Source organism: Gadus chalcogrammus, chromosome 18, assembly GCF_026213295.1.
Source record: "Gadus chalcogrammus isolate NIFS_2021 chromosome 18, NIFS_Gcha_1.0, whole genome shotgun sequence".
NCBI lineage: Eukaryota > Metazoa > Chordata > Actinopteri > Gadiformes > Gadidae > Gadus > Gadus chalcogrammus.
Window position 1 is genome coordinate 10046560 of NC_079429.1, and position 26667 is coordinate 10073226.

Genomic DNA, 26667 nt, shown 5'->3' on the forward strand with positions numbered 1-26667 from the left:
TAGGGTTGGGGATACATCACATGGTGAGTAAGGGGTGCATGGGGGGGGGGGGGGGGGGGGGGGGGGGGCTGGGCGGCCGTGCGTCGATCATTTCCAGAAGGGAATGCGATGAGAGTCAAGTAACCAACAGACAGGAGAGCTCTCAGTGTGTCAATATCGGAGGGAGAAGCCGACACGACTCCTTCTGTCAAATCAATCGATTCATGTTCAGGCAGATAGCTGTGTAAGTAGTGAGCAGAAGGCCAAGCGTTCTCCCTTGCCCCTGGCCAACACTCGAGACAGATCATAGTGTTGGTTAACAGTGATCCCAAATGGAGAACACTTGCCCTTGAGGATCCATCTCACTCAAGCTTCCCTCGACAAATATGCCTCCTCATCTTCGTCGTCCTCCAGGGTGTGCCTCCTCCCACTCAAGTCTTTGCTGCGTTTTGTCTCCCAACTGTTGCGCTGAACCCCTCCCTTCCAGTTCCCTGGATCGTTCTTCCCATTAATAGATCTTGCCCCAAACTAATCTCATGCTTTCTGGTACTTTTTTTTTTTTACGACCACAATTAAGCATTCTTTATCCCTAAAGGCCTCTCTGGACCCCCTCTCTGGCCATCTCCCTCTCTGCCCCCATTCTCTCCCTCCATCTCTCTCTGCAGCTCGTTCTCTCCCCCTCCATCTTTCTCTTTCTCTCCCTATCCCCTACTCCATATCTCTCTCTCTCCCTCTGCGTCTCTCTCCCTCCATCTCTTCCCTCACCCCTATTCTCCCTTCCTTCATCTCCCTCGGTCTCGCTCTCTCTATCTCTCCATCGCTCTCTCTCTCCCTCTATCTCTCCACCTCTCTCTCTCTATATATCTCCCTTGCTCCCTCCATCGCTCTCTCTCTCTCTCCATCTGTCCCAGCAGGTCTCTCTGCGGCCTCATTGCTCCCTGAATAGACACAGCATTCTCCTGTCCCCCCCCCCCCCCCCCCCCCTCACCTCGTCTCTCAACGACCAAAGCTCCCAAATATTTTCAGAATAATCTGAGCATGAAACATGCATTGGGGGGGGGGGAGAGTGGTCAGAACACACACACACAAAGATACACAGCGGCCAGCGTTCCTGCAAGGCTTGCGGGGGTGAGATTAACAGCGGGGGACAGAACAGCAGCCCGTTTTGTACTCCCCTTTCTTTTTGTCTCTCACTTCACACTTTTCAATCTCTCTCGCTCTCTATCTCTCTCACTCTCTGAGGAGGAGGAGGAGGAGGAGGAGGAGGAGGAGGAGGAGGAGGAGGAGGAGAGGGAGGAGGAGGAGGGGGAGGAGGAGAGGGAGGAGGAGAGGGAGGAGGATAAGAAGGTGGAGGGGGAGGAGGAGGAGGATGGGAGGAAGGAGGCAGAAGAGGCGGATAAAAAGGTGGAGGGGGAGGAGGAGGAGAGGGAGGAGGAGAGGGATGATGAGAGGGTGTAGGCAGAAGAGGAGGATAACAAGGTGATGGGGGAGAAGGAGGAAGAGGAGAGTGTGTAGGAAGAAGAGGAGGCCAATAAGGTGGAGGTGCAGGGGGAGGAGGAGGAGGAAAAGGAGGAGAGGGAGCGGCAGAAGAGGAGGATAAAAGTTGGAGGCGGAGGAAGAGACATCGGGCCAATACAGCTACCTGCCTGGCCCATGGGGGGCACGGCCTCAGATCAGATGGGGCAGCCCTCAAGAGCGCGGTGTGGGCATGCACACACACATATATAACGGGAGCAACACACACACACACACACACACACACACACACACACACACACACACACACACACACACACACACACACACACACACACACACACACACACACTCCTGGTCGCAGTTGTAATGCAACTCCAGCCAGGGCAGATTAGTGTCCCTGTGGTGGAGAGAGAGTGGAGAATGTGTGTAATGTGGTGAATGCCAGCAGACAGCATCTGACTGCTCTCACAGCTCCTGTTACACACACACACACACACACACACACACACACACACACACACACACACACACACACACACACACACACACACACACACACACACACACACACACACACACACACACACACACACACACACACACACACACCAACAGAGATTTGTACAGCCACAGATGCACATACATGTATGCACAAAAACACACACACACACGTACACAGACAGACAGAAAAGGGCACATTCACATTCACACACACACACACACACACACACACACACACACACACACACACACACACACACACACACACACACACACACACACACACACACACACACACACAGACAGCCTTCGCTCTCCTCTGAAACCCACTTCAAATGCCATCCACAGGGAATAAATAACACTATTATCGATGCCTACAGCAGTGAGTGTTCGTTGTTTCTTTATTCCCTTTTTTCATTTGAGAACCTGAACTTTTCGTTCACAGACAAGAGGTGGCGGTCAGAGATTTCCTTGAAAGCTTCTCCCTTAAACGCCTGAGACAAAATCCATATGGGTCTCAAGAAGCAATACCAAAAACCCTGCTCTGTGCAAAAAGAAGGAATCAAAGTGAAAAGCCTCGTTCTTCTGTTTGACTATGTAGCCGTTACGCAGGCACTTATCCAAAGAAAGTCCTGAGTGAATTACTATCCGTGTTTAGGAGCAGTCAGGAGCTAGTCATCTCAAGAATGCCTACAGGTAGGCTTGGGACAGCTGGGGGATCGAACCCAGAACCTGTGCAGCTTGGAGCAACACACCCTGAGGCACCACACTATCTGAGACCCCGAGATAAGGTCCCCATCCATCACATGATATTAAAGTGAAACAGGATCTCTGAATAGTGCTTGAATAGCCACAGACCCACTGGGACGTGGCAGTTCCTGGGATAAATACGCTGAAGTAGCCCGGAGGCACCGTCTATTGGCTGCGGTGCGCACTGCTACGCGCACGCTCCTTTGCTCAAGAGGCCCCGGGCATCGAACCGTTCACGATTGACGACCCAGTGGCTTGGGCGTCGCATCGTCAAATCGAATTTTGCCTTCCTCTGGTCCTTATCTTATGGGATGTTCTCGGGGCTCAAGATGTGGAAATGGGAAGAACCTTACTTGTATCCGTACTAGTAAACCCCCCAACCCCACACACACCACACCGCAGACGCTTATCGTTGGTCACCTAGCAACCAGGTGAGATATTTGTGTGTACCAATCACACTGTCGAAGAGAGCTATTCTCAAAACGCTACTCACGCAGCAAACTCAATGACTCTGACTGCGGTCAAAGCATATTGGTCTAGAACGCACCAAGGTCCCTGCAACCAAGACTACATCAGTAGTGTGGGGAAATGATAGTTCATCTGGGACTACAACACGGTGTCATTTCACTGTTTAATTATTCAGTCCTCCAGAAGCTGCTTTATGCATTGATGCATTTCATCACCGGGCTGGAATAGGTCAGGAGTCTTGCTCAGAGGATGCCTATAAGCAGACCTTCCAGCTGGCAGTCCAAACCCACACCAACACCACAATGGTGTTGAGTTCAATTGAGGACCTTAAAGGGATCTAGTTGGGGACCTATATGTGTGTTCTGTATGTCGACAGTGAAACTTGAAATGAAAAATGTATCCGTTCATTATTATCAGTGAGGGAAATTGGATCATTGCAACCCGCAAAAACACTTACGTACGTTAGAAATTGAGGACGAAGGTTTCAAGGGGATAATAATTAGAGTGTTTCTGGAGCAGCCTGTCCACACGGTGTTGATTTGATTTGAAACGTCTGTCCGGGCCAAGTCAACATAAGGCAGAGTTTGTGTTCAAAGGCGGTCACCATCTCCGCCTCCGGCAGCATGTTAGCTCAAACAAACACCAAGCCGAAATAAAGTGAAAAAACAACAACACACAGACTTTAAAATATCAATCCAATATCAGATGCACGGGACTATCTTTGGCACGGCGGGGTCACCTGGAGACGTTGGCGTTCTCCCGGACGCGCACGTGACAGAGCATGTTGGGCGACCGCTGGGACACCAGCACCTTGATCTGGTCCACGGAGCTGCTGAGCTTCAGGTAGCCCAGGTACAGGCCCGGGGAGAGCCGGTGGGCGCTGCGCCGCTGGTACCACAGGATGTCCTGCCGGGGCGGACGGCAGAGGGGAGGGACACAAGGGACAGGTCAGCTCTGTCTTCAATTCAACTTTATTTGTATAGCCCTAAATCACCAATACAGTCTCAAAGGGCTTAACAGGGTAATTTTTATGATTTTTATGGGCTTCGTCAGGATTTGTTTTTTATTGTTGATTCACAAAGTATGGCGATAGAGAAAATAGGACTGTTGAATCATACTGTCGTCCTCAGAGGTTGTAACATTCAAAAAGGTGCAGCATTGATTTTATATGTCCTTATCAAGTTTTTTATGATGTTCGATTGATATCACATCCGGTAGAATTCAAACATGTTTAATGTCCCGAAACAAAGAATGATTGTTTATCACAGATTGATTGATTCGCCACTCAAAATAAACATAGCAGAGTCCCACCAACAGATTGTCTGATACGACGACATCACAACGAGAGAACTACTGAGGAAGACGGAGAACTGCAACTCAAATCAATATACTTAAATCAAATATCACCCTCGTTATGCTCATATAAAAGTAACCGAAAGACAGGAAAACAGAACCTCCCATCCATAATAAAGCGTGAGCTGACTCGGCTTGGTTCCAGCGCCTCCCCATTAGCGTGTTCATTTCCTGATCCTCAAACAGTGGATTATAATATAATACAGCGATGTCCTAGAGGGAACTGTTGGCACATCTTTATAAGCACACATTCAATGGCCCCAAGACACTTCAAAACATTGATATATTTTTTTTCTCAATGGTCTGGTCTGGTGTTGCCAAGCAACTAAGCATGAGTGTACACACGGTTGGGTGTCTGCCGCAGACATTAGACCGCCTGTTTGAATCTAATTAACACCGCCTGGGAGAGGAGCCCTGGGGGGTATCATTACACTAACGGGATGCACTACCGTCATATATTATACATATTTAGACTTACAACTACTAATATTTGCGTATATCTCAGTTTGCAATGTTTTCGTTCAGCCTCGTGAGCCCATCCTGATCCCGGGAGTACAAAGTAAAAACTCTCTTTCACTCTGCGGATCGGCCTGGCCTCGAGCCCGACAGGATTTTCCGAAATTCAACAATGATAGGAAGAATCAGTGCTTCTTTCAGGAGTTAAAAAGGAGCGCCCGAAGAGGGTCTAGCAATCAATGGACTATTGATAACTGCTTTTATCCAAACAGACTAATTACGTTGAAAGACGAACCGAAATTGGAACTAAAAGGTTGTTTTTCTCCTCCTACTTTGTTTGCAGATGGGCTGTTTCATGAAGGCGGCCAAGCCCAACCAATTTACAAAAAATACAGTCCTGTCATGGGCACAAAAAGACGACGCCACACCAAGAAAGAGCCCAAGATGTCCAGTCCCGCCGTGCGCTGCCCCCTGCCCCCCCGCCCCCCGCCCCCCCGCCCACCTGTATGGTGATGATGAGGATGTCCAGGGCGTAGGGCTCCTCCGGCGTGGACAGGGACTTCCTCTGGCTCTGCAGCTTGGTCACCTGCATCCACTTCCCGCTGAAGAACGAGTACTGGCTCTCCATGTCGCGCACCGTCACCAGCAGCACGTTGCCGTGGCGATCCTTGATGGGCTCGTAGTGCACCCGGCCCAGGTTGTGAGTTCCCAGGAGGTTCTGGAAGAGCGCATATTTCCAAAAATGTTTTGGGGGGGGGGGTACCTTAACTTTTGTAACAATTAAATTGAATGCAATGCTGATCTCTCTTTCTGTGATGACCTTATGCACAGGTAAAGTCTGGCCCGTTATATTTTAGATGTGTGCAAAATGTGTGCTTTTTTTGCATTTGTTGAAACGAGGGTTGATTATTGCCTCATTTCTAATTCTGACACTTACATTTTAGTACTTCACTTTCAAATGATACATTTGAATACCTCTAGAACTATTCCTACAGCTCATTGCATTTGATGAATTTAAGAACATTTTATGTTTTACATTCAGGCCAATTAAAAGGCTGACAGTGCACATAAAGATGAACTATGATGTGCAACACACTGAAGCAGAGTGGACCTAAAACCATCAGCACAGTTCCTTTACATCTACTCTTATCTGAGTCGGGTTAGCGTGTTGGTAGCGCTTGCATCCCCATGCTACTCTTATCTGAGTCGGGTTAGCTTGTTGGTAGCGCTTGCATCCCCATGCTACTCTTATCTGAGTCGGGTGAGCGTGTTGGTAGCGCTTGCATCCCCATGCTACTCTTATCTGAGTCAGGTGAGCGTGTTGGTAGCGCTTGCATCCCCATGCTACTCTTATCTGAGTCGGGTTAGCTTGTTGGTAGCGCTTGCATCCCCATGCTACTCTTATCTGAGTCGGGTTAGCTTGTTGGTAGCGCTTGCATCCCCATGCTACTCCTTTCTGGGTCAGGTGAGCTTGTCGGCAGGCTGACCTGCAGCTGCCCGGCGGCGGTGAGCATCTTGTGTCGGGCCTGCAGGGTGGAGGAGGACGACATGGAGACGGACATGCTCTGTCTCAGCCAGCGCACGTCCTCCCACATACACGACAGCTGGCAGCGGCGGGGGGCGAGAGAGGTGAGCGGAGAGCAGAGTGAGGGAGAGAGAACAGGAGGGAAGAGGAATGACAGGAAGTTAGAATCGGAGAACGAGATCACGGCATACTGTCAAGATATACGGAATGCCAAAATAAAGTGGATGGGTTATTGAAGTACAATCCTGACTTTTCAGCTATTACACGCTATTCTCTACTCTCAAAACAACCAATCTTAAACATAATAATTGGTAACAAAATATGGAAGCGAAACTATCTGCTGACTATATTTGACCAATGGTATCGTCAAATGAAAACATGGCGCTTCAAGGAAATAGCTGTGAGCTGTGAGCTACACTTGATTAATGTTACCCAATGTAATGCTGCGTTTTAATATCCATCCGTCTCGGAGGTCCGAGGACGTTGCCTAGCGACACGCACAAACACGCCCCTTTTCCTCGGACGGCGAACTCGCCATCTCGGTTGGACTCAGTGGTGACCGAGCAAAATTCCGAGACAGAATTCTAGATGGCTGCGCCCATTGTGACTTGAAGTATGAACTGTTTTCATTGTGCTTGGACCACTTGGTCCAAGCACACAAAGTGGTTTAAATGGCAATTTCAAACACTCGTATTACTGCAATACCTTACTGCGTCCGTATCTCTGCCTATGTACACAAATATATTGTATTTGTGTACAGCACTTTGGTCAACTACTGTTGTTTTAAATGTGCTATATAAATAAACTTGACTTGACTATGGCCTATAGCCTACTTATTTTGGAGCGCCTGGTCCTCTGCGAATGTTACCGCGACAACAGCTTTCAGTGTGGGCGTGGCGTCAGATCCGAGATCCGAGTCGGTTCGCAGAGAATACTCGAACGCAGCATGACATAGCATAGCAGCTAGCTTTGAGCTTTCAGTTACTGGAACACCGTTTCCCAGCATACCTTGGTAAACCAGAGGAAATCTTGCATGAGGGAGCTGCTATAGGAATCATCCACTTCCACGATGGGTATCTGGTCCTCAGCCGTCACCAGCAGACTGTCTTTGTGATAGAACACAGCAGCCAGGTAGATCCCCCTGAAGGACAGCAAGAATGGTATGACCCGGGTTAGTTTTTAAGGCCAGAATAGAGATAGAAAATATATCATGTTTATCGGTCATATTTGACAATATAATCAACATGTGTGTTCTATGAACTGTAACGTATTAATACATTCTTCGGGGGGGAAATCATGAGCTTGTGAAAGTGAAATTTGTTTTAAATGTCAGTGCCCTTTTCGGGATGTCAGACTATCTGACAGCGGACACTAAAGGTCAGCAAAATGTGTCAGAACAAGCAACCAGCACAAACCTTTTCAATGTTTTCACAAACTTGTTGGAAGAGTTGAAGAGGTGTTTGAGACTCCTTGAGACGGACTGCTTCCTGCTCGGGTTCTGAAGCTTGGAGGAGTCTGAGGAAGATGAGGAGGGGGGGGGGGGGGTGCTCAATAAACACATGTAATGTTCCAAATGCAGCAGGTACTTGAAAAGGTAAGGAAAACTTTAGTGCTCACACAACCATCGTAAGGTAGAGAAGGTTTAACACCATGGACAATAGCGCTGGAATAGCACACTCTATCTCTGCCTAGAATGCATCTGGTTGGCATATGGACAAACGTCCTCCTAGACGCGGAGAGTGTGTGTGTGTGTGTGTGTGTGTGTGTGTGTGTGTGTGTGTGTGTGTGTGTGTGTGTGTGTGTGTGTGTGTGTGTGTACATGCCCACGCGTGAATGCTTCAACTACATTGAGGTTGCTGGCAGTCAGAACTAGGGTTGACTGACTCTGACGCATAGCCAGCCTGGCTGAACTTTATCTCCATGTATTCATCTATTCTCTCTCTCTCTCTCTCTCTCTCTCTCTCTCTCTCTCTCTCTCTCTCTCTCTCTCTCTCTCTCTCTCTCTCTCTCTCTCTCTCTCTCTCTCTCTCTCTCTCTCTCTCTCTCTCTCTCTCTCTCATCCTTCTCACACACTCTCCCTGTATCTCTCTCCACCATGGCCCTTCCTTCCCACAAGGCTCACGGGGCCCTCAGCGATGCCAATCTCCACCCTGCCAGACTCCCCCCACCGCTGCGACCCCTTGTTCTTTCTCTTAAGTTAATTAAGCATCACCAGTGTAATTGCCAGCCTGTAAACAAGAGGGTAGACAGGAAGAGCAGGGTAATGCCATGCTGCCGCACACAAGCACATTGGCAGACCAGCGCTCAGTTCCTGGCCGGACATGAAACAACCGGCACCACCCTCCACCACCACCTCCTCCATTAGCATGACTCCCTCTGCCTCCTCCTCCACCACCGCCTACCTCCACCACCTCCTCCTCCATTAGCATGACTCCCTCTACCTCCTCCTCCACCACCGCCTACCTACACCACCACCACCTCCTCCTCCATTAGCATGACTCCCTCTACCTCCTCCTCCACCACCAGCATCAGTACTTCCCTGCACCACCAATATCACCTCCTCCACCATAAAGTCCTCCTCTGCAACCGTCCACCACCGCCACCACCATTCTCCCCTCCACAGCGCATCGCCTCCACCCCTATTACTACCCTGTGCCCCACTACTACCACCCCTCAGATTCCTCCACCATGACGACCATCATCCCCACCTTGACGACCACCTATTCACCCAGGGACGGCCGAAGAGGGTTTTAAGGGGCCCGGAGCATCGTTCAGTGTCTATGGGACAGGAGGAGGGGCCAGGCTGGCCTGTTTAGTTGCTAAGTACGACATCACTTGTAACTGAAGGCCACTACTTCCTCAGATGATGTCCTGTTGAAAACTGAATGACTATTGGAGTATTAAATCACACTCAAGAGCTAAATTAAGGCCAAATCCACTTTTTATGGCAATCATACCAAGGCTTTTTGGCGGGCTTTAATACACTGGGCTCTCTCTCTCTCTCTCTCTCTCTCTCTCTCTCTCTCTCTCTCTCTCTCTCTCTCTCTCTCTCTCTCTCTCTCTCTCTCTCTCTCTCTCTCTCTCTCTCTCTCTCTCTCTCTCTCTCTCTCTCTCTCTCTCTCTCTCTCTCTCTCTCTCTCTCCACATCCACCAGCTTGAGATGCAGACTTAGAAAGCAGAAAACTAAATAAACATTGGAAAGCATTTTTCAATTAACAAGATGGAATTGCAGTCGGTTCACATGGAGAGAGAGACAGAGAGAGAGAGAGAGAGATAGAGAGGGAGAGAGGGAGAGAATGAGAGAGAGGGAGAGGGAGGGGGAGAGAGAAGTTAAGTGAAAGTGACAAGTGGCTCGAATGACGGTAGGGGTCTTGGCTGCCATAGGAGCGCACATAACCGTGAACAAACACAGAAATTTGTTTAGGGAGGAAAAAAATGATTGAATTTGATTAATGAGGTGCCTACTGCTTACATCTATCTTGAGAGAGAGAGAGAGAGAGAGAGAGAGAGAGAGAGAGAGAGAGAGAGAGAGAGAGAGAGAGAGAGAGAGAGAGAGAGAGAGAGAGAGAGAGAGAGAGAGAGAGAGAGAGAGAGAGAGAGAGAGAGAGAGAGAGAGAGGAGCGCCACAGAGAGAAACAGATAAAGAGAGGGAGAGAGAGGGAGAGAGAGAGAGAGAGAGAGAGAGAGAGAGAGAGAGAGAGAGAGAGAGCAACACCAACAAATTACCAAAGTCAAAAGAGAGCATTTACATTTTATAATTGACTTAAAGAAAGAGACCCTGACACGCTCCATAACAAAGCAGACATACCAACCTGCAGATACATTTTTTTTAAAAAAGATTTTGAGGACATGACTCATAACAAAACATTTCCATATCTGCTGGCCGGATGAATGTGCAAACACAGCGGCATCGTTTTGTGAGCTGTTGTGACAGGAAAAGGACGCCAAATGGAAGACAACCCCCGTTAAGACCATCAATCATCTGTGTGTTCCTGCCCTATCAGCACCGTGCTGATGTCTGTACACAGACAGACTGCCCACACAAACACAACAGATCACTTTAAATGCTTTCATAAAAGATATATACCTGTACATAATTAGACTTTTTTGTGGGATTGAATGGAGAGATTTACTACATATGGCGACAGAGGGGAGAGTGAGGGGGGACAAAGAAGGACAGAGACAGAGAGAGATAGCAACAGATTAGGGGGAGAGAGAGAGAGAGGGGGGGGGGGGGGGGTGGAGGCAGATAGAGGATCTGGGTTCATTGGAGAGACAAAGTGAAAAAGTGTGAGCGAGAGAAGGAGATTGAATGAGACATGAACATAAGGAGTGAGACGGAGAGCGTTAGAGACAGACTGAGAGAGAAGAAAAGGGCTATATTCCATTAGTGAGTCAGCAAACACACACACATGCACACACACACACACACAAACTTGTGAGTGTGTGTGCTCTTTATGTGTTTGCTTGTGTCCCCATGAGGCAGGAACACAGCTCCCTGTGCGTGTGTGTGCGCGCGCACGTGCGTGCGTGTGTGTGCGCGCGCACGTGCGTGTGTGTGCGCGCGCACGTGCGTGCGTGCATGTGTGTGGACATAGATATATATATATATATATATATAGAGACATATATATATATATAGAGATATATATAAATATCTACACACATGTGTGTTCATGTGTCAAACACAATCACATCTCTCTCTCAGAGCATGTTTGCTCCCTACCCTGCATTTGTGCGTAATAAATGAAGATAAGCAGGCATGTAAATGAGTTGGCCATCCGTGCCGATCCCTTAAATATATATAAAAATGTTTACATAACCTTTGCATGGCGATTGGGGTACCTAAATGACTGAATTTGTAACCAAGAGATCGCGTTATAGCGAGAATCTAATATTTCATGTTGTTTTGCCCCAACAAATGCAGAAAAAAACATTTCACATTTTAACACATATACACATATATTTTTGTATATATATATATATATATATGCGTGTGTGCGTGCGCAAGTTCTCACCTCCGCAGCAGTAGTGTGTGTGTGTGGCCCGGACCTGCTGGAGCAGACGCTCCATGGCCTCGACTTGGCCCCGCCTCCTGGGCTCTGTTCCGTCCCCGTCCCGCCAGTCTGAGGAGACATCAGAGCCCTTACACTGTTGGCTCAGAGGAGGTGTTTATATCCACTGTACCCAAAATGCATTTTGGCCAAGCAATATCAGCAACGTTTTGGAGGATCCATGAGAGCTCTTCATCGAAGCCTGCAACGGCAAAGCATGAAGAGGACACTGCGAGACCCAGATGGCCTGGACTGGAGTCCCCTTCTCTACTGCCAATACACTCGCATTCAAAGACTCTCGGCCAGAGTCGTCTTGAATGGCAGTTATTTTAACATTATGGCGAGAAATGCGTTCCCTTTTTCATGTTTGTTCTCTAAACTCCCTCACGACTGCGTGAGAAAGACTCTCTTGAAGTGGATGTTGAGGAGGAAGGTATTTTTAGGTGTACTTTTAAATATCAATTGCCTGAAAAATAGGACCCTTTCAAAGTTGACGTTGCTGTGTTGGCTCCTCTCATGATGAGAGGGATGGGACCAGCATTTTCTTTCATGGAACAGTCCAAAAATAGATTCCTTCTTCAAATAACGGCAAGCAGTTAAATGTTTTTAAACAAAAATAAATATGATAGTCAACCATGTAGTATGATGGGATTGGTTGCTGGGGTATCCTGCGAGAGCCCAATAAAATAAACGATAGACCATGCGTCTTGTCTCTGTTGGGAATAATTGTCCCCCAGTCTACTGCTAGATTTGAAACTCTCATTTTACATTAAGGGGATTTAGCAGACGCTTTTATCCAAAGCGACTTACAACCATTTAAACTCACATTCACCCAGCGACGGCAGCGTCCACCATGCAAGGCGCTGGACAGCCGATTGGGAGCAGTGCGGTAAGGGTTAGGCGTCTTGCTCAGGGACACCACAACACTCCGCCAGGGATCGAACTAGCAACATTCCGGTTACGGGTCAACCCGCTCTACCTCCTGAGCTACTGCAGCTATACGTCAGTTCTTCTCATGATGGTCCACTTTGAAGCATCACTTTTGTCGAACAATATATGAAAAGAATCCACCGCAGCATACCCCTTTACTTCAAAAGGATTTGCAAACAACAAAAGACTTAACAGCTTTTTGTTCTTATAATTTGACATTATGTGAGTGCTTCATCCACCCACGTCCACACCATTCCAGGTATTTTCTATTCTCTCGGAAACTCGGTTGGGTCTTTGCAACACAACCTTTGAAATAACCATGTTATTCAAGGAGGTGAACGGGTTCATAGTTATTGTCCAAAACGATAAAAAGGTTTAAACTAATTGAAAGCCATGGAGCCCTCCCATTGGACACGACACCAGAATGAGATGTAGTGCAGGGTTAAACATTGCATACAATTCAAAAGTCCCCTTGTGCATGTGTACAATTATGATTATCATTAGGGAAAGACACAAACTCTAAAACACAACGACTAGGTGCTACCCTAACGGTTCAGGAAGGAGCTGTCTTGAGAACACAAAAAGAAAACCTTGGGGTTGGGGGGGGCGAAGCGCTTAATGTTCTTCTGAAGATATTTCATGCGTCCCTGTCTCACCGAGGGGGGACGTTATTAAATGTGACACACGCTGACTCCTGGGGCTTACACCTTCATGAATATGCAAGCTCAGTTTCGACATTCATATATTCTCCACTGCTTTTCATATTTTACGGAACGCCACATCAATTTTGCCCCATGCTGGGAAGGCCGTAGAGGCTGCATTTCATTCTGTGTTGTATTATTTATAATATTTTAGCTCAATGTTGCGTAACAATTATAAGTGTTCCTTTTTTAAAGGACAATATGTCAATACATATATGGCTCACTTGTATTCCAGTAACTCCTCTTTTGCGCACACACACACACACACACACACACACACACACACACACACACACACACACACACACACACACACACACACACACACACACACACACACACACACACACACACACACACACACACACACACATCCCTCCAGGGCTGTCAAGGCTGTATTAAGTGAATAGCGGTGCATGAGTCGTGATGGCTCCTGAAAACACAGCTCACCAACCATGGGCCGAGAGAGCGATTGAAAATTCTCCCTCACCCTTTGACACTCAGGTTTTAATACAGAGAGCCATTGATTTCTTAAGACCCTTGTTTAAGACAGACACACAGACACAGACACTGACACACACACACACACACACACACACACTGACACACACACACACACACACACACATACACACATACACACACACGTACACGTTACACTTGCTCAAAGCTCCCAAGGCTGTGTTATGTGACTGGCGGAGAGGGAGTCGTGACTGCTCATGAACCAAATGTTCTCCTTCCAAGAGCCGCCATGTCATTTCACATTTTACACAGGACACGATTTCTATACTCATAATTATACCTTCTTGGCCAGGGGAGTGTTGTGAGCAGCGCATTCACGGAGGAGGAGAGCATTTATTTTCACAATATATACTTACTGGAGGGTGCAGCAGATGGAGGAAGGGAAGGTGCCGTGGGGCCCCAGCCCTTCATGTTGTACGCAGAGACCCGGACATAGTACAACCGCCCCTGGAACACATGAACAACAACAGCAAATCTAAGCACACATGAGAGACAACAAATACAATTTGTGGATGCGGATGAGGATTTCTCTGTTTTATCTGAACGTCTAGCGAGAAAACGGGACTCGAATGAGATCTGTTGCATGTACAGAAGCATGCTTGCAACCATATAACCACGGTTTTATATCCATCACACAGATATCGACATACTGTTCCAGTTGCAATGTGCTATTCAGTGGGATGACAGCCAATCCACAGGGATAAAAAGATGTATTCATTCGGTTGGCCTCCTTTGAGATAATCTATAAAGGAACAACACCTGTCATTCAGTGCCATAGGATTACCTTCCTCCTCTTTCCGCTCTGTCACCATGTTTCTCGTGTTTGTTGTCACTACCATAATTGCTCACAAATGGTGGTGCATTGTGGGTCAAACAGAGCTGCCTAGCTTCTATTGTGTTTCCCATTTTGAAGTCACAGTGTGCACTGGCTTAGCAGGGAAAAGGAAAACACTTATAGTGCACGAGTGAAGAGGAGAACCAGTGAGGGAGTGGTGTGGGTGAAATCAACAGAAACAGCGGGGTGGAGAGACATAAGGACAGAGAGAGAGAGGAAGAAGGGGAGAGAGAGCGAGAGGGGAAGAGCGGTGGAGAGAAATGAGGATCCCCCCAACCGACCCACCATAGCCAGACTGTTTGATAACCTCTACACACACGCACCCATTAAGTGCCCATGTAAGACTTTTATATATTATATTAGGTATTCACAGAGTATCTGTGGAACGATATTGGATTTCTAAGAACTCCTCTTCCTATTATTCCGGATCGCTAAAGCTTATAGCGAAGCCCCGGCTTGCAGAATGTTTTTCAACATTTTTGACGCAAATGTATTCCCGGGAAGCAGATCTTGAAGAAGTTTGGTACAATTCACCCACAGGGGGAGCTATCATTTGAGGCCAAAGATAAAAGTTCTGCCTCGCCGCCCGCTACTTATTTTCATGCAGAACATTTTTGCCCCTTGGACCCATAACTTCCGTCTGGGTTTCGTACATCTGTACAGTGAAAGTTTTAGATTTTTTTATGGAATCGCAAAATGTGGGACACATGCTCTACAGTTTTCAATTTTCAATCAATCACAACTTGAGGATGAGTCCTGTGAACTACTAATGCACATAGAGGATCTCGCCCGCAAGAAGACTGGGACTATGAAAGGACTTATCTTTTCAAATTTACTATTTTATTATTCGTTGAACCGTTGTCCTTCTGTCATCTCTTGTTTTCTTTAATTCAACATATAGATATAATATTTGTCCTTTATTTCTCATTATATTTCTTTGTTATCGTTAATTGTATTTATTGATTGCTGCTCTACCTCCAGTATGCTTCTGTTGCTCCAGTAGCGAAAGCGCGGGAGAGAGAGAGCGCGGGAGAGAGAGAGAGAGCGAGCGAGAGAGCGAGAGAGAGAGAGTGTGGTGCAGGAAGAGAGCAAGAGTGAGAGATAGACAATGTGTTGCCGTACCGTCGTCAGGCCGTTGATGATGCACTTCAAAGTCTGCAGGTTGTCCAACACCATCTCTCCAGCCAGAAGAGAGAAATCTTTCAGACAGCTCCACTCAACTACACACACACACACACACACACACACACACACAGTTAGTACATATCAGACGATGGCAAGGGCCTGTGTGTGTGTGTGCGTGCGTGCGTGCATGCGTGCGTGCGTGCGTGCGTGCGTGCGTGCGTGCGTGCGTGCGTGCGTGCGTGCGTGCGTGCGTGCGTGCGGGCGGGCGGGCGGGCGTGCATGCGTGTTGGTACCTCTGTACTTGGTCACCACGGTGGAGTTGAGACACTGGGGTTCCTGGAAGGTGACGGTCAGCGAGGTACTGCTGCTCACGTTCAGCCGAACCAGAGACGGGGTCTCCGGGGCACCTGTGCAGGGGCATCCGTATCACAACCACAAAAAAAGGACTTGGCGCAATCGTTCACCCGTAGGAAAAACCATCGCCTTGCAATACCACAAGTATCATCATTTCAGACCCCTTTCTAATGAAATAATGTACTGTGAACCGTGACATTAAATTGTGACATTAAATCACCATTTTCTTTTTCGATGACGATTTTATGTCTAGGTTCCCAAGAAAGAAAAAGGGGCAGAAAAGTGTCCTACATTTCAGCAAATTGAGAACTTAGCGTAGAGCTACTTTTAAGAGAAGCTATAACCCTGTGGGTTGACGTTGTGGCAGCACAGACAAGCACTCACACCAGCACACAAACACACACACACACGGACACACACACACACACACACACACACACGGACACACACACACAAAGGTCCATTATAAGAAGTCACTGAGAGGGAAGAATCACTGGGGCGGTTCCCCAATAACGCTCACCTCACGTCTAGAGGACTATCCAGAATCACCCTGACAATCCATTTACCAAAATTGCTGCAATTTCAACCACTTCATGTGGCGCAATGGTTTGGTTGTTTGTGTGTCCGTTTGTGTGTGTGTGTGTGTCTGTTTGTGTGTTTGTGTGTGTGTGTCCGTGTGTGCGTGTGTGTGCGTGTGTTCGTCTGAGAATGGTGTGGTTGTTAATGTGCATGCCTGTATGTCAATGTATTTATTTTTTCACAGGGCCGAGGAACCCGTGTTCAGCTATTCAGTTGAACGTTGTCATCCGAAAGGCACCAGAGTCTGCGTTAGAACCCATTCACTCTCAATGCTATGCGGTCTGTTTTCTCTGTGACGGAGAGAATAGAAATCTGACCCAATTCACTCGATCTCTATCTGTTCAGTAAGACATGCATGGAAAAATAAACAAAGTGCAAGACAATGAACTTCCAGAACACTTCATTTTGACCGTCAAATTCGAGCCTTGAATCAAGATGAGCTATCGTTGTTTACTGCTCAAGATGCTGAGCAGGCCATTTCATAAAAAACTCAAGACCCTGAAATAAGAGTTTTTTAGGAAAGACATCACGTTTCTCATGATTTCATTGTTTCTCTCCAACTCTACACAAAACTGTCAAAAGTTGTAAGGCTTTTTATTCAATTCAGGTAGTTATGTGTAAGGTCCCCTTAACATTTCACTCACTCACTCACTCTCTGACTCTCTGGCTCTCTGACTCACGTGCGTGCTGGAAGCCTGTGCGCATGCGCTTGTACAGCTTGCTCCTCCACTCCCAGGCGCGGAGCTGCTTGTCCTTGTGGCAGGCGTCCAGGGACAGGCCCTCCTTCTGGGCCTGCATGGCCAGCTCGTCTGCCCTCCGCTCCGCCTCCACCACCAGGGAGCTCAGGTGGGCCTCGCGGCTCTCCACGCTCACAACTGCCGACGGAGGAGGGAGGGGAGGTTAGGGTCCAGCGGTCAGACAGAGGAGAGGGGAGGCCAGAGTCCAGCGGTCAGACAGAGGAGAGAGGGGAGGTCAGAGTCTGGAGATCAACAGGAGTTCAACAGGTTTTCTTCTTTGTTGAAGATGAAGATTCTTGATGTGAATTGTTTGAACAGATTCTTTGCATGTTGTCTGATGTTGATTAAGAGATCACCCCTTTGCATGACAGATGGAGTAACATTTTAAAAACAAATAATCATTTATTACAATAGTACTGGTATACTGTGTATAATATTGCATTGAGAAAATATATTGGGGGTGCAAAATTGAATGCATCTTAATTCAATGTTAAGGTGCTTTGTATAGAAGGGCCTGCTGGTATATATTCATTCATAATCAAAAATGTATGTGGAAGAAGGCAGCTTAGATGTTTTAATGGTCCAGACACACAAACATACACACAAACATACACACACACATACACACACATACACACACACACACACACACACAAAACAAAGGCTTTTTAATGCATTCACTTAATCTCCCAACTGGAACGGCAGTGTGGTGCATTATTTCCACTGCATATTGGAAAACGCTTAAACGGTAAACCAACAGTTTAGCTCCTCTCCTGGGTCTTGGCCAGGGCATCTCCACACAGCAACCTTCTATAGATGGGACAGCGCCGTTAGCGACAGTATGCTACGCCTGCTATTCCCTCGCGGCGGTAAGGAGGAGTGATGCTTGAAAGGGCAGATTGATAGGATCATCTCGTATGGGCCAGCACGGACACCTATTGGTCTTGCGTCCCTCCGTCCGTCTGTGTGTGTGTGTGTGTGTGTGTGTGTGTGTGTGTGTGTGTGTGTGTGTGTGTGTGTGTGTGTGTGTGTGTGTGTGTGTGTGTGTGTGTGTGTGTGTGTGTGTGTGTGTGTGTGCACATGTGTGTCGTGCAGTCTCCAGAATTGGAACGCCCAATTAGCTGGAAGGAATCATCACGGGAGGAAGGGGGGGGGGATAGATTGATTGGCTAGATCATACCCAGGGCTCCCTGGTTACAGTGGGGCCCTGGTTACAGTAGCTTTCCTCGTCGAGGGGAAAGCTACCACGGAAGGAATCGAGGCGTGCAGGGGAGTCAAGAACATGCTGTATAATTAGCTGAGGCGAGAGAGCGAGAGAAGGAAAGAGAGAGAGAGCGAGAGAAAGGACGAAAACAACTAATTCAATCACATTTAATCACATTAATGGAGAAACAATTGTACTATTTTTATTAGTAGAAGTAAAATAAGTAGTAGTAGTAGTAGTAGTAGTAGTAGTAGTAGTAGTATTAATATGAATTCATTAAATGTAATTATACACTTCGCTATGTAAATTAATGTTTTCAAATTAAGGTAAATATACATTTTTCATGGAAATACAGCCTTTTCAATCTTGATCATGTGAGAAAGAGCGATGGATACATAGATGGAGAGAGGAAAACCTACAGAGAGACAGATACAGAGAGAGAGAGTCAGACAGACACAAAGAGAGAGAGAACCATAGAGAGAGAGACAGATACAGAGAGACAGATACAGAGAGAGAGTCATAGAGAGAGAGACAGATAGAGAGTGAGAGCCATAGAGAGAGACAGATACAGAGACAGAGTCAAAGAGAGAAAGAGACAGATACACACAGAGAGAGAGAGAGAGAGAGAGAGAGAGAGAGAGAGAGAGAGAGAGAGAGAGAGAGAGAGTGAGAGACATACAGAGAGTGACAGATACAGAGTGAGAGAGAGAGAGAGAGAGAGAGAGAGAGAGAGAGAGAGAGAGAGAGAGAGAGAGAGAGAGAGAGAGAGAGAGAGAGAGAGAGAGAGAGAGAGAGAGAGAGAGAGAGTGAGAGTGAGAGTGAGAGACATACAGAGAGTGACAGATACAGAGTGAGAGAGAGAGAGAGAGATACAGAGAGAGAGCAGAGTCATAGAGAGAGAGAGAGAGAGACAGATAGAGGGAGAGAGGCAGATACAGACAGAGAGAGAGACACATACAGACAGAGAGACAGAGAGAAAGAGGGGCTTTTATGTGACGTGGCCGCCGTCAAGGAAGGCACACTGAAGGTCTGCTGTTGTCGGAAGGAACACACGTAACCATGGGCGACGGAACATTGGACATTCTAGCACTGTTGCTCTTGATGAATACATGCCTCGGTAACCGTTGACGACGCCATTACTGTTGATGGGCGGCTGATGTTGATGGTGGAGTGGAAAGAAACAAACCACACACGTGTTGAGGGGTAGCGGCAGAGTGGGGGAGGACGGAGACAGGGGGGAGGGATGGGAGGAGAGAGGAGGGGAGAAGAGAGAAGAGGAGATAGGAGGCAGGAGGAGAGGAGAGGAGAGAGGAGACAAGTATAGAGACGAGAAGAGAAAAGAGGAGAACAGGAAGATAGAGGAGGTGAATAGAGAAGAGGGTAGGTGAAAAAGAGGAGAGGAAAGGAGGGAGGAGGACGAGAGGAGACGATGGGAGAAAGAACAGGGGAGAAGAGAGGCAAAATAAGATCTCAAAGAAAGTAGAGAGGTCGGATGACGTGAATGTGTATACTGTGACGGAATTGAATGGAATAAGGCCTGAGCGCGTCTCGACGTGTGTGTCCGTCTGTCTGACAGGTCAGTGTGTAATGGTAAAACCCAGAGCCCGCTGCCAGCCTGCCCAGAACACTTCTATATTACACTCTCTCTCTCTCTCTCTCTCTCTCTCTCTCTCTCTCTCTCTCTCTCTCTCTCTCTCTCTCTCTCTCTCTCTCTCTCTCTCTCTCTCTCTCTCTCTCTCTCTCTCTCTCTCTCTCTCTCTCTCTCTCTCTCTCTCTCTCTCTCTCTCTCTCTCTCTCTCTCTCTCTCTCTCTCTCTCTCTCTCTCTCTCTCTCTCTCACCTTCTACAACTCTGCCTCCCTCCACCGGCCTTAGTCATGGGCCATGACAGCAACATAAACAAACACCAGCGAAGAAGAAGCCCCTCTTTCACAGCCCAGCCCTCAGGCAGTAAACCCCCCATGAGGCACGGTGTGTGGTGTCAATGTGTGGGGTGTGTGTGTGAGTGTGTCTGTTTCTGTGTGTATGTGTGGTGTCTGTCTGTGGGGTGTGTGTGTGGTGTTTGTGTATGTTTGTGTGTGTGTGGTGTGTGGCGTGTGTGTTTTTGGGATTGTGTGTGTCTGTGTGTCTGTGTGTATGTGTGTGTGTGTGTGTGTCTCTGTGGTGTATGTCTGTGGGTTGTGTGTGCTGTTTTTGTATGTGTGTGTGTGTGTGTGTGTGTGTGTGTGTGTGTGTGTGTGTGTGTGTGTGTGTGTGTGTGTGTGTGTGTGTGTGTGTGCATGTGTGCGCGTGTGTGTGTGCAATATTGTGTTTGATTCTACGTGCATACATTGTTTTATGAGTCAGTACCATGCGTAGGTATATCACACCTTGCACTTGTACGTGTCCTAGAGACCGTCTGTAGTCCCTTCAGACTCCAGAGCCAGAACCCAGCCTCAACCCCGACGTCTGGCCAGAGGAGCCGGACAAGGGAGCGGCCCCTATTAGCAGCCTGGAGGTGCAATTTCCTGCCCTCTTTGGGTCTGTCAGCCCAGGGCCAGCAGGCTGAGCTGGCTAATTGAAAGGGCTATAAATTAACAGGCTACTCTGTCTGTGGAAGAGCTGCCTCACACAGCCCCGGCATTGTCTGCCTGGCAGTGGCGGGGGGGGGGGGGACTCGAAATAGCAGACCCCCTGGGACCCAGAGAGGCCTCATAAATTGACACACGCACGCGTGCGCTCGTCCACCGGCGCTGGATGTTAGTCGCGTACGCACACACACACACACACACACACACATACACACACACATACACATGGGAATGCATGCATTCATTGGGGACCATGGCAAGGCATTATAAAAAAAACATGTTATAAAAGCGCAAGCATATGTGAAGTTAAATTACTGATGACTGACACACACACACACACACACACACACACACACACACACACACACACACACACACACACACACACACACACACACACACACACACACACACACACACACACACAAGAATAAACACACCGATAGAAACGCAGATCCTCAAATGCTGAAATCGACACGTGGTGACACAAGCACACACACACACACAGGACAAACACAGACGACACAGACACACACCCGCACGCACGAAGGGACACACACACACAACCAACACCCACACACACACAGACACAGAACGACACACACACACACACACACACACACACACACACACACACACACACACACACACACACACACACACACACACACACACACACACACACACACACACACACACACACACACACACACAAGCAGCCATGGCGGGAGGCAGCAAGGTTGTCAGGAGGCTGGCTGACTGATTTACTTGGCACTTGAGGTATGACATAAACAGAGCTCAGCGGGCCCCAGGAGGGGGCAGCGCGCCGCTGTTGACTCTGTGTTTGTTTACAGGGATGGGATTGTACGGCCGCCCGGCAGCCCCAGCCACTGTTTGGAGAGCTCCCGCTGCAGCCCCCGCGCCACAATAAATCACTTAGCTGTAATTGCCCCGGCGTTACATGCATCATTGGAAAAGTTAAACCATTAAACGACAAACCTTGTTAAGGCTGCACTGTGGGGACCCGCTGCGGGGGCCCCCGGGGGCCCCGCTGTAAAGTGGCCACTGTTTCACCTCAGACCGGCCCCGGGGACCGACGCGCCGTATGGGGGGGGGGGGGGGGGGGGGAGCACACACACCCACCATGCGTGTGTGTGTGTGCATGCAGACGTGGGGGAGAGGGGCAGTGTGGGTCGAGCGAGCAAGAGAGAGAGAGAGAGGGAGTGAGTAAGAGTGTGTGTGTGTGTGTGTGTGTGTGTGTGTGTGTGTGTGTGTGTGTGTGTGTGTGTGTGTGTGTGTAAATTTGCAGTTAAACACACACACCTACGCTTGCCAAAACCTCCAGCCTGCCCACCCACCTACCAACCACACACACACACACACACACACACACACACACACACACACACACACACACACACACACACACACACACACACACACACACACACACACACACACACACACACACACACACACACACACACACACACAAAAGGAAAAGTGGTGGTGTTTTTCTCCACCAGCACCCACCTCCAGCCTAGTGCTGCAGTAAAGGAATGAGTCACCTGTCTGGGAACTCTAACCGGGGCTTGGGAGAGGAGCAACAGCGGGACTGATGGAGGTGCTGGAGGAATGGCGGTGGAGGAGTTGGGTGGGCTGTCAGTGGGGTGAGGGTAGGAGTGAGCGTGCCGTCTAGGTTAGGGGTGAGCCAGGGCTTGACTGCTGCGACGACAGACACAACAGCACCGGGAAAGGGGCTGTTGGATCCATAGCTTGGGCCTTGCTCACTCAACGCTCGCCGAGTCCCAGACACACTGACTCACACCGTTCTGCGTAGCTGCCAGGGTGCCGCTGAGAGTAATCCTCCTGTGAGGAACTGTGTACCTCGTCCAAAGTAGTTGGTTTTAAGCGTGACGTTCGGAACAAATCTTGTGTATTCTAACTGGATTGTGTGCGCCTGCACCACACATTTGTGGGTCTCTGTTTAGTTTGAGGCAGCGTCTGCGCTATAAAACACGTGAGTGTTTGAGACTCTATTGCGTTACATCTTCTGCTGACGCCTTCGCTCTTTTCATCTGTTCAGGATAACTGACATGTTGGCAGCGGCTTGAGTCGACATACGAAACCGGTCTTTGTTTCAGTGCCGTGACCGCACTCCACGCAAACACAACTTAGCCTCCAACGACAGCAGAACACATTAGCGTCTCCGACTCTTCCTTTCATTGGTCCAAAGTGGCACCGTCGGCTGTTTTGGGTATTTTTAACCGCACCTTGTTAAATACCATTTACATTTCCAGGGACGGGGGAGTTGTTGGGGGAGTTGTTGGGGGTGGGGGGGGGGGGGGGGATTTTCATTGGCTTTCTTTCTAACCACAGCAGCAGACATAAATCATCTGAAGCTAACAGATGAGGTTGAACCAGCAAACGCTCCAATATTGACTCTTTTATTGTTCACGGCCTCACTCTTGTAAGTCCCTTTGGATACAAGCGTTGGCTAAACTACTAAATAGCAGTATAGCTAACCTGTCTGATTTCTGTTGAAGTGGAAAAACTGATCACTTCCTCTGTGGAAGTACTTAGCAGTCACCCACCAGCTTGTGTTGAGTTAATTTGAAAAGCTTGGTAAGAACAAATTCAACGGACAATTAATTCATTTTGTGATCATATAAAGCAACCAATTTTGTGCCTCACCAGAGAGCAAGTTGTGTGTAGACTACTGGATGAAGGTTAAACACACACACACACACACACACACACACACACACACACACACACACACACACACACACACACACACACACACACACACACACACACACACACACACACACACACACACACACACACATACACACACACAGGAACAGTGGAAACCTTCAGGAATGCAATAGAGATATTCACAAGGTAATTCTGCGAGGTAAGGCTTTTAATTGGAATAGATCCTTTAGCCCAGACCCAAGATGGAGAATAAAAAGAAGAGATTCAGGGATTTTCTACCCAGTGTTGATTTGAAAAAGTATCTCCTCACCGGGTTAAGGCCACATGATAGTGCCGTAATAGTAACTGTACTGCATTTATATATCGCTTTTGTGTGACCAGAGGCCACACAAAACGCTTTTCAACATTGCCTGGCATTCGCCCATTAATGCATACAATTCCCACACAGACAGCGGCATCAGCCATGCAAGGCGACAGCCACAGTTAGGGTAAGGTTGCTTGCTCAGGGACACCTCGACACTCAGCTATTAGGAGCCGGGGATTGAACCAGCAACCTCGCGGTTACCAACCAACCCACTCTACCTCCTGAGCTACATTACCGCCCCATGCGTGTAAAAACGCAATCCTCCAGCAACATGATTCGTCCAAAGCCGACAACACTCCACCAGTACAACGTGGGACTCACAGTGGGGGCTCTCCTTGCCGCCGGCCTTCAGCAGGAGCTTGGCGATGGGGGTGTTGTTGGTCATGATGGCGATGTCCAGGGAGGTCAGGCCCTGGCTGTTGGGGGTGTTGAGGTCCAGCTCGTCGGCCGTGTACTGGTACAGCAGGATCTGCACAGTGTCCAGGTCCTGCTGCTCCACCGCCTCCAGGATGCAGTCGCTGCCCTGCATAGTCTGGGAGGGGTAGACGAAGAGGCATCGTGATGTCTTATGCACTTTTTAATATATTTTTAGGGCATAACTATTGTAATACATTTGGTTGCACTACACTCCAGTGACCGTGGAGGTTCCGTTAAGTATCCCATATTTTTTTTATCTATTTATTTAATTGCTTCCTTTTATTTTTCAAAAATGTTCTTACTTTTATCTTTAAAGGACCGCGATAAAATAAAAAAGGAGTAAAATCCCATGTCTTTGCCAGTCGCTGCCAACTATTCTGTCAACGTTCCACTTTTCGTGAGGTCAAACTAACTACGTTAACTGTACTATTCTCTTCTAGTTGTAACGGCTCCGTGCGTCCCTGTGTCACGACACCGAGGTGTGTGGGGAGGTGTGGAGCTCCGCCTTGGCAGTGGTTGACGTCGATAGCCGCGCAACAACATCGCTCATTATAACGAACGACGGTACTAAAAAAATTGTAGTAAATAAAAGCTTCACAGAGTTGCAGTGAGTCGTAACCATGGGGATAACACCTCACCCCCCGTTCAGTGGCATTTCATCTGAAACAGTTGGATTCACTTACACTTTAAAGCATTAAATGAAGAACAAACACAAATATATATATTTATACATGGTTTTTTTTAAATACTTTTCACTAGTACCACAAAAAATATATATTCTCAGTCCTTTAGTTGCTCTACACTCCATTGGTGTTGGAGGTTGGGAAGTATTCCATATTTTTTCAATCTATTTCTTTTTAACTTTGCTTTTATCTTTCTAAGTCGTTTTTAACTTGTACGTTGCTTTGTAGGTCACAATGCTCAATGCTCACACTGAGCCGAAATCTGAATCATAGAGAAATCAACCACAACAAAACCAACTATAAACCATCTAATAGTGCTCACAATCAATCAGCTTCAAAGTCTAAGGAGTGAGGTAGGTTATATTCTGACTCACAGCTCTTCTATTTATATTCCCATGTGAACAACACCGAAGACACAAGGAAAAGAGAAAGGACAGAAGAATATGTGTGACCAAAAACAAAGCCATTGTGTGGGCTTCAACACGTTCCTCCTGCTCTCAGGGTGGCTACAGCAGCGTGCTGCAGTAACCGTATGTACCGCTGGAGCGATGCCACGCGGCTCCACGCACAGCAGGAGCCAGGAGCCCAGATAGGTCCCAGCCATAGCCTCACCATGCAAAGGTCTCCACAGAGAACACATGAAAGGGTCTATATTAAGGTCTGCTCGTGTCTGTCCGTGTGTCCGCTTGACTGAAATCCGTTTTCTGTCAGCACACTGAATTAAAAAAGTCAAAACTGCTAATGATGATAATAGGACATTTATAATCGATATAATACAGTTAGATGGTAGAGATAACATGAAAAAAAGATGAACATCAAAAAGTATTTTTTTCCAACAACATTACACATTCGATACAGTTAAATGTTCTGCAGTTCTGGTTGTATGTTTACGCTTTGTTTTTGAAGGTGTTTGGATTGTTGTTTCGGCAAATGCAAGGACTGAACAAAGCTTTATTATTGCAACAGCAAAAAAGTAGAAAACAGCTCACTTAGCCATACAAGAGAAATAAATGGAAAAATATTTGTTTTGATAAAAGTACCGAGGGGTGTTTGCTTGGTTAACAAAAGGACTTACAAAAAACGCTAAATAAAACAAATTAAACATGTCTCCATTGTACCATGTGCACAAGTGCTTGGGTCTTTCATTACAATACAGACGATTGAACAGTGCAGTGCATCTCTCTGTGGGACCACGAATCAATACTGGAAACAATTTGGATGGGGAAGATGAAGCCCATTGTCCATATCCACAATACGATAGGCTCCGATGGTATAACTAGCCGTGAACCCAAGTGCTGTGTCTGCAAATGTGTGTGTGTTAGCGTGTGAATATGTGTGCGGGTTGGTATGTGTGTGTGTGAG

The 26667-nt window shown here is 47.7% G+C and overlaps 1 protein-coding gene across 1 annotated transcript in view; it reads right to left on the reverse strand.

The window, feature by feature from the left end:
• ankfn1 (ankyrin repeat and fibronectin type III domain containing 1) overlaps positions 1 to 24832 on the reverse strand; it is a 48538-nt gene extending 23706 nt beyond the window's left edge. The window contains exons 1-11 of the mRNA XM_056577688.1: positions 24527 to 24832; positions 17292 to 17486; positions 15972 to 16085; positions 15676 to 15773; positions 14075 to 14165; positions 11530 to 11637; positions 7927 to 8026; positions 7520 to 7652; positions 6474 to 6590; positions 5489 to 5704; positions 3917 to 4083 (exon numbers count right to left, since the gene is read on the reverse strand). Of these exons, the coding sequence (XP_056433663.1) occupies positions 3917 to 4083; positions 5489 to 5704; positions 6474 to 6590; positions 7520 to 7652; positions 7927 to 8026; positions 11530 to 11637; positions 14075 to 14165; positions 15676 to 15773; positions 15972 to 16085; positions 17292 to 17486; positions 24527 to 24734 (1547 nt within the window). The 5' untranslated portion in view covers positions 24735 to 24832. The remainder of the gene's footprint in view (positions 1 to 3916; positions 4084 to 5488; positions 5705 to 6473; positions 6591 to 7519; positions 7653 to 7926; positions 8027 to 11529; positions 11638 to 14074; positions 14166 to 15675; positions 15774 to 15971; positions 16086 to 17291; positions 17487 to 24526) is intronic.
• Positions 24833 to 26667: the final 1835 nt, after the last annotated feature.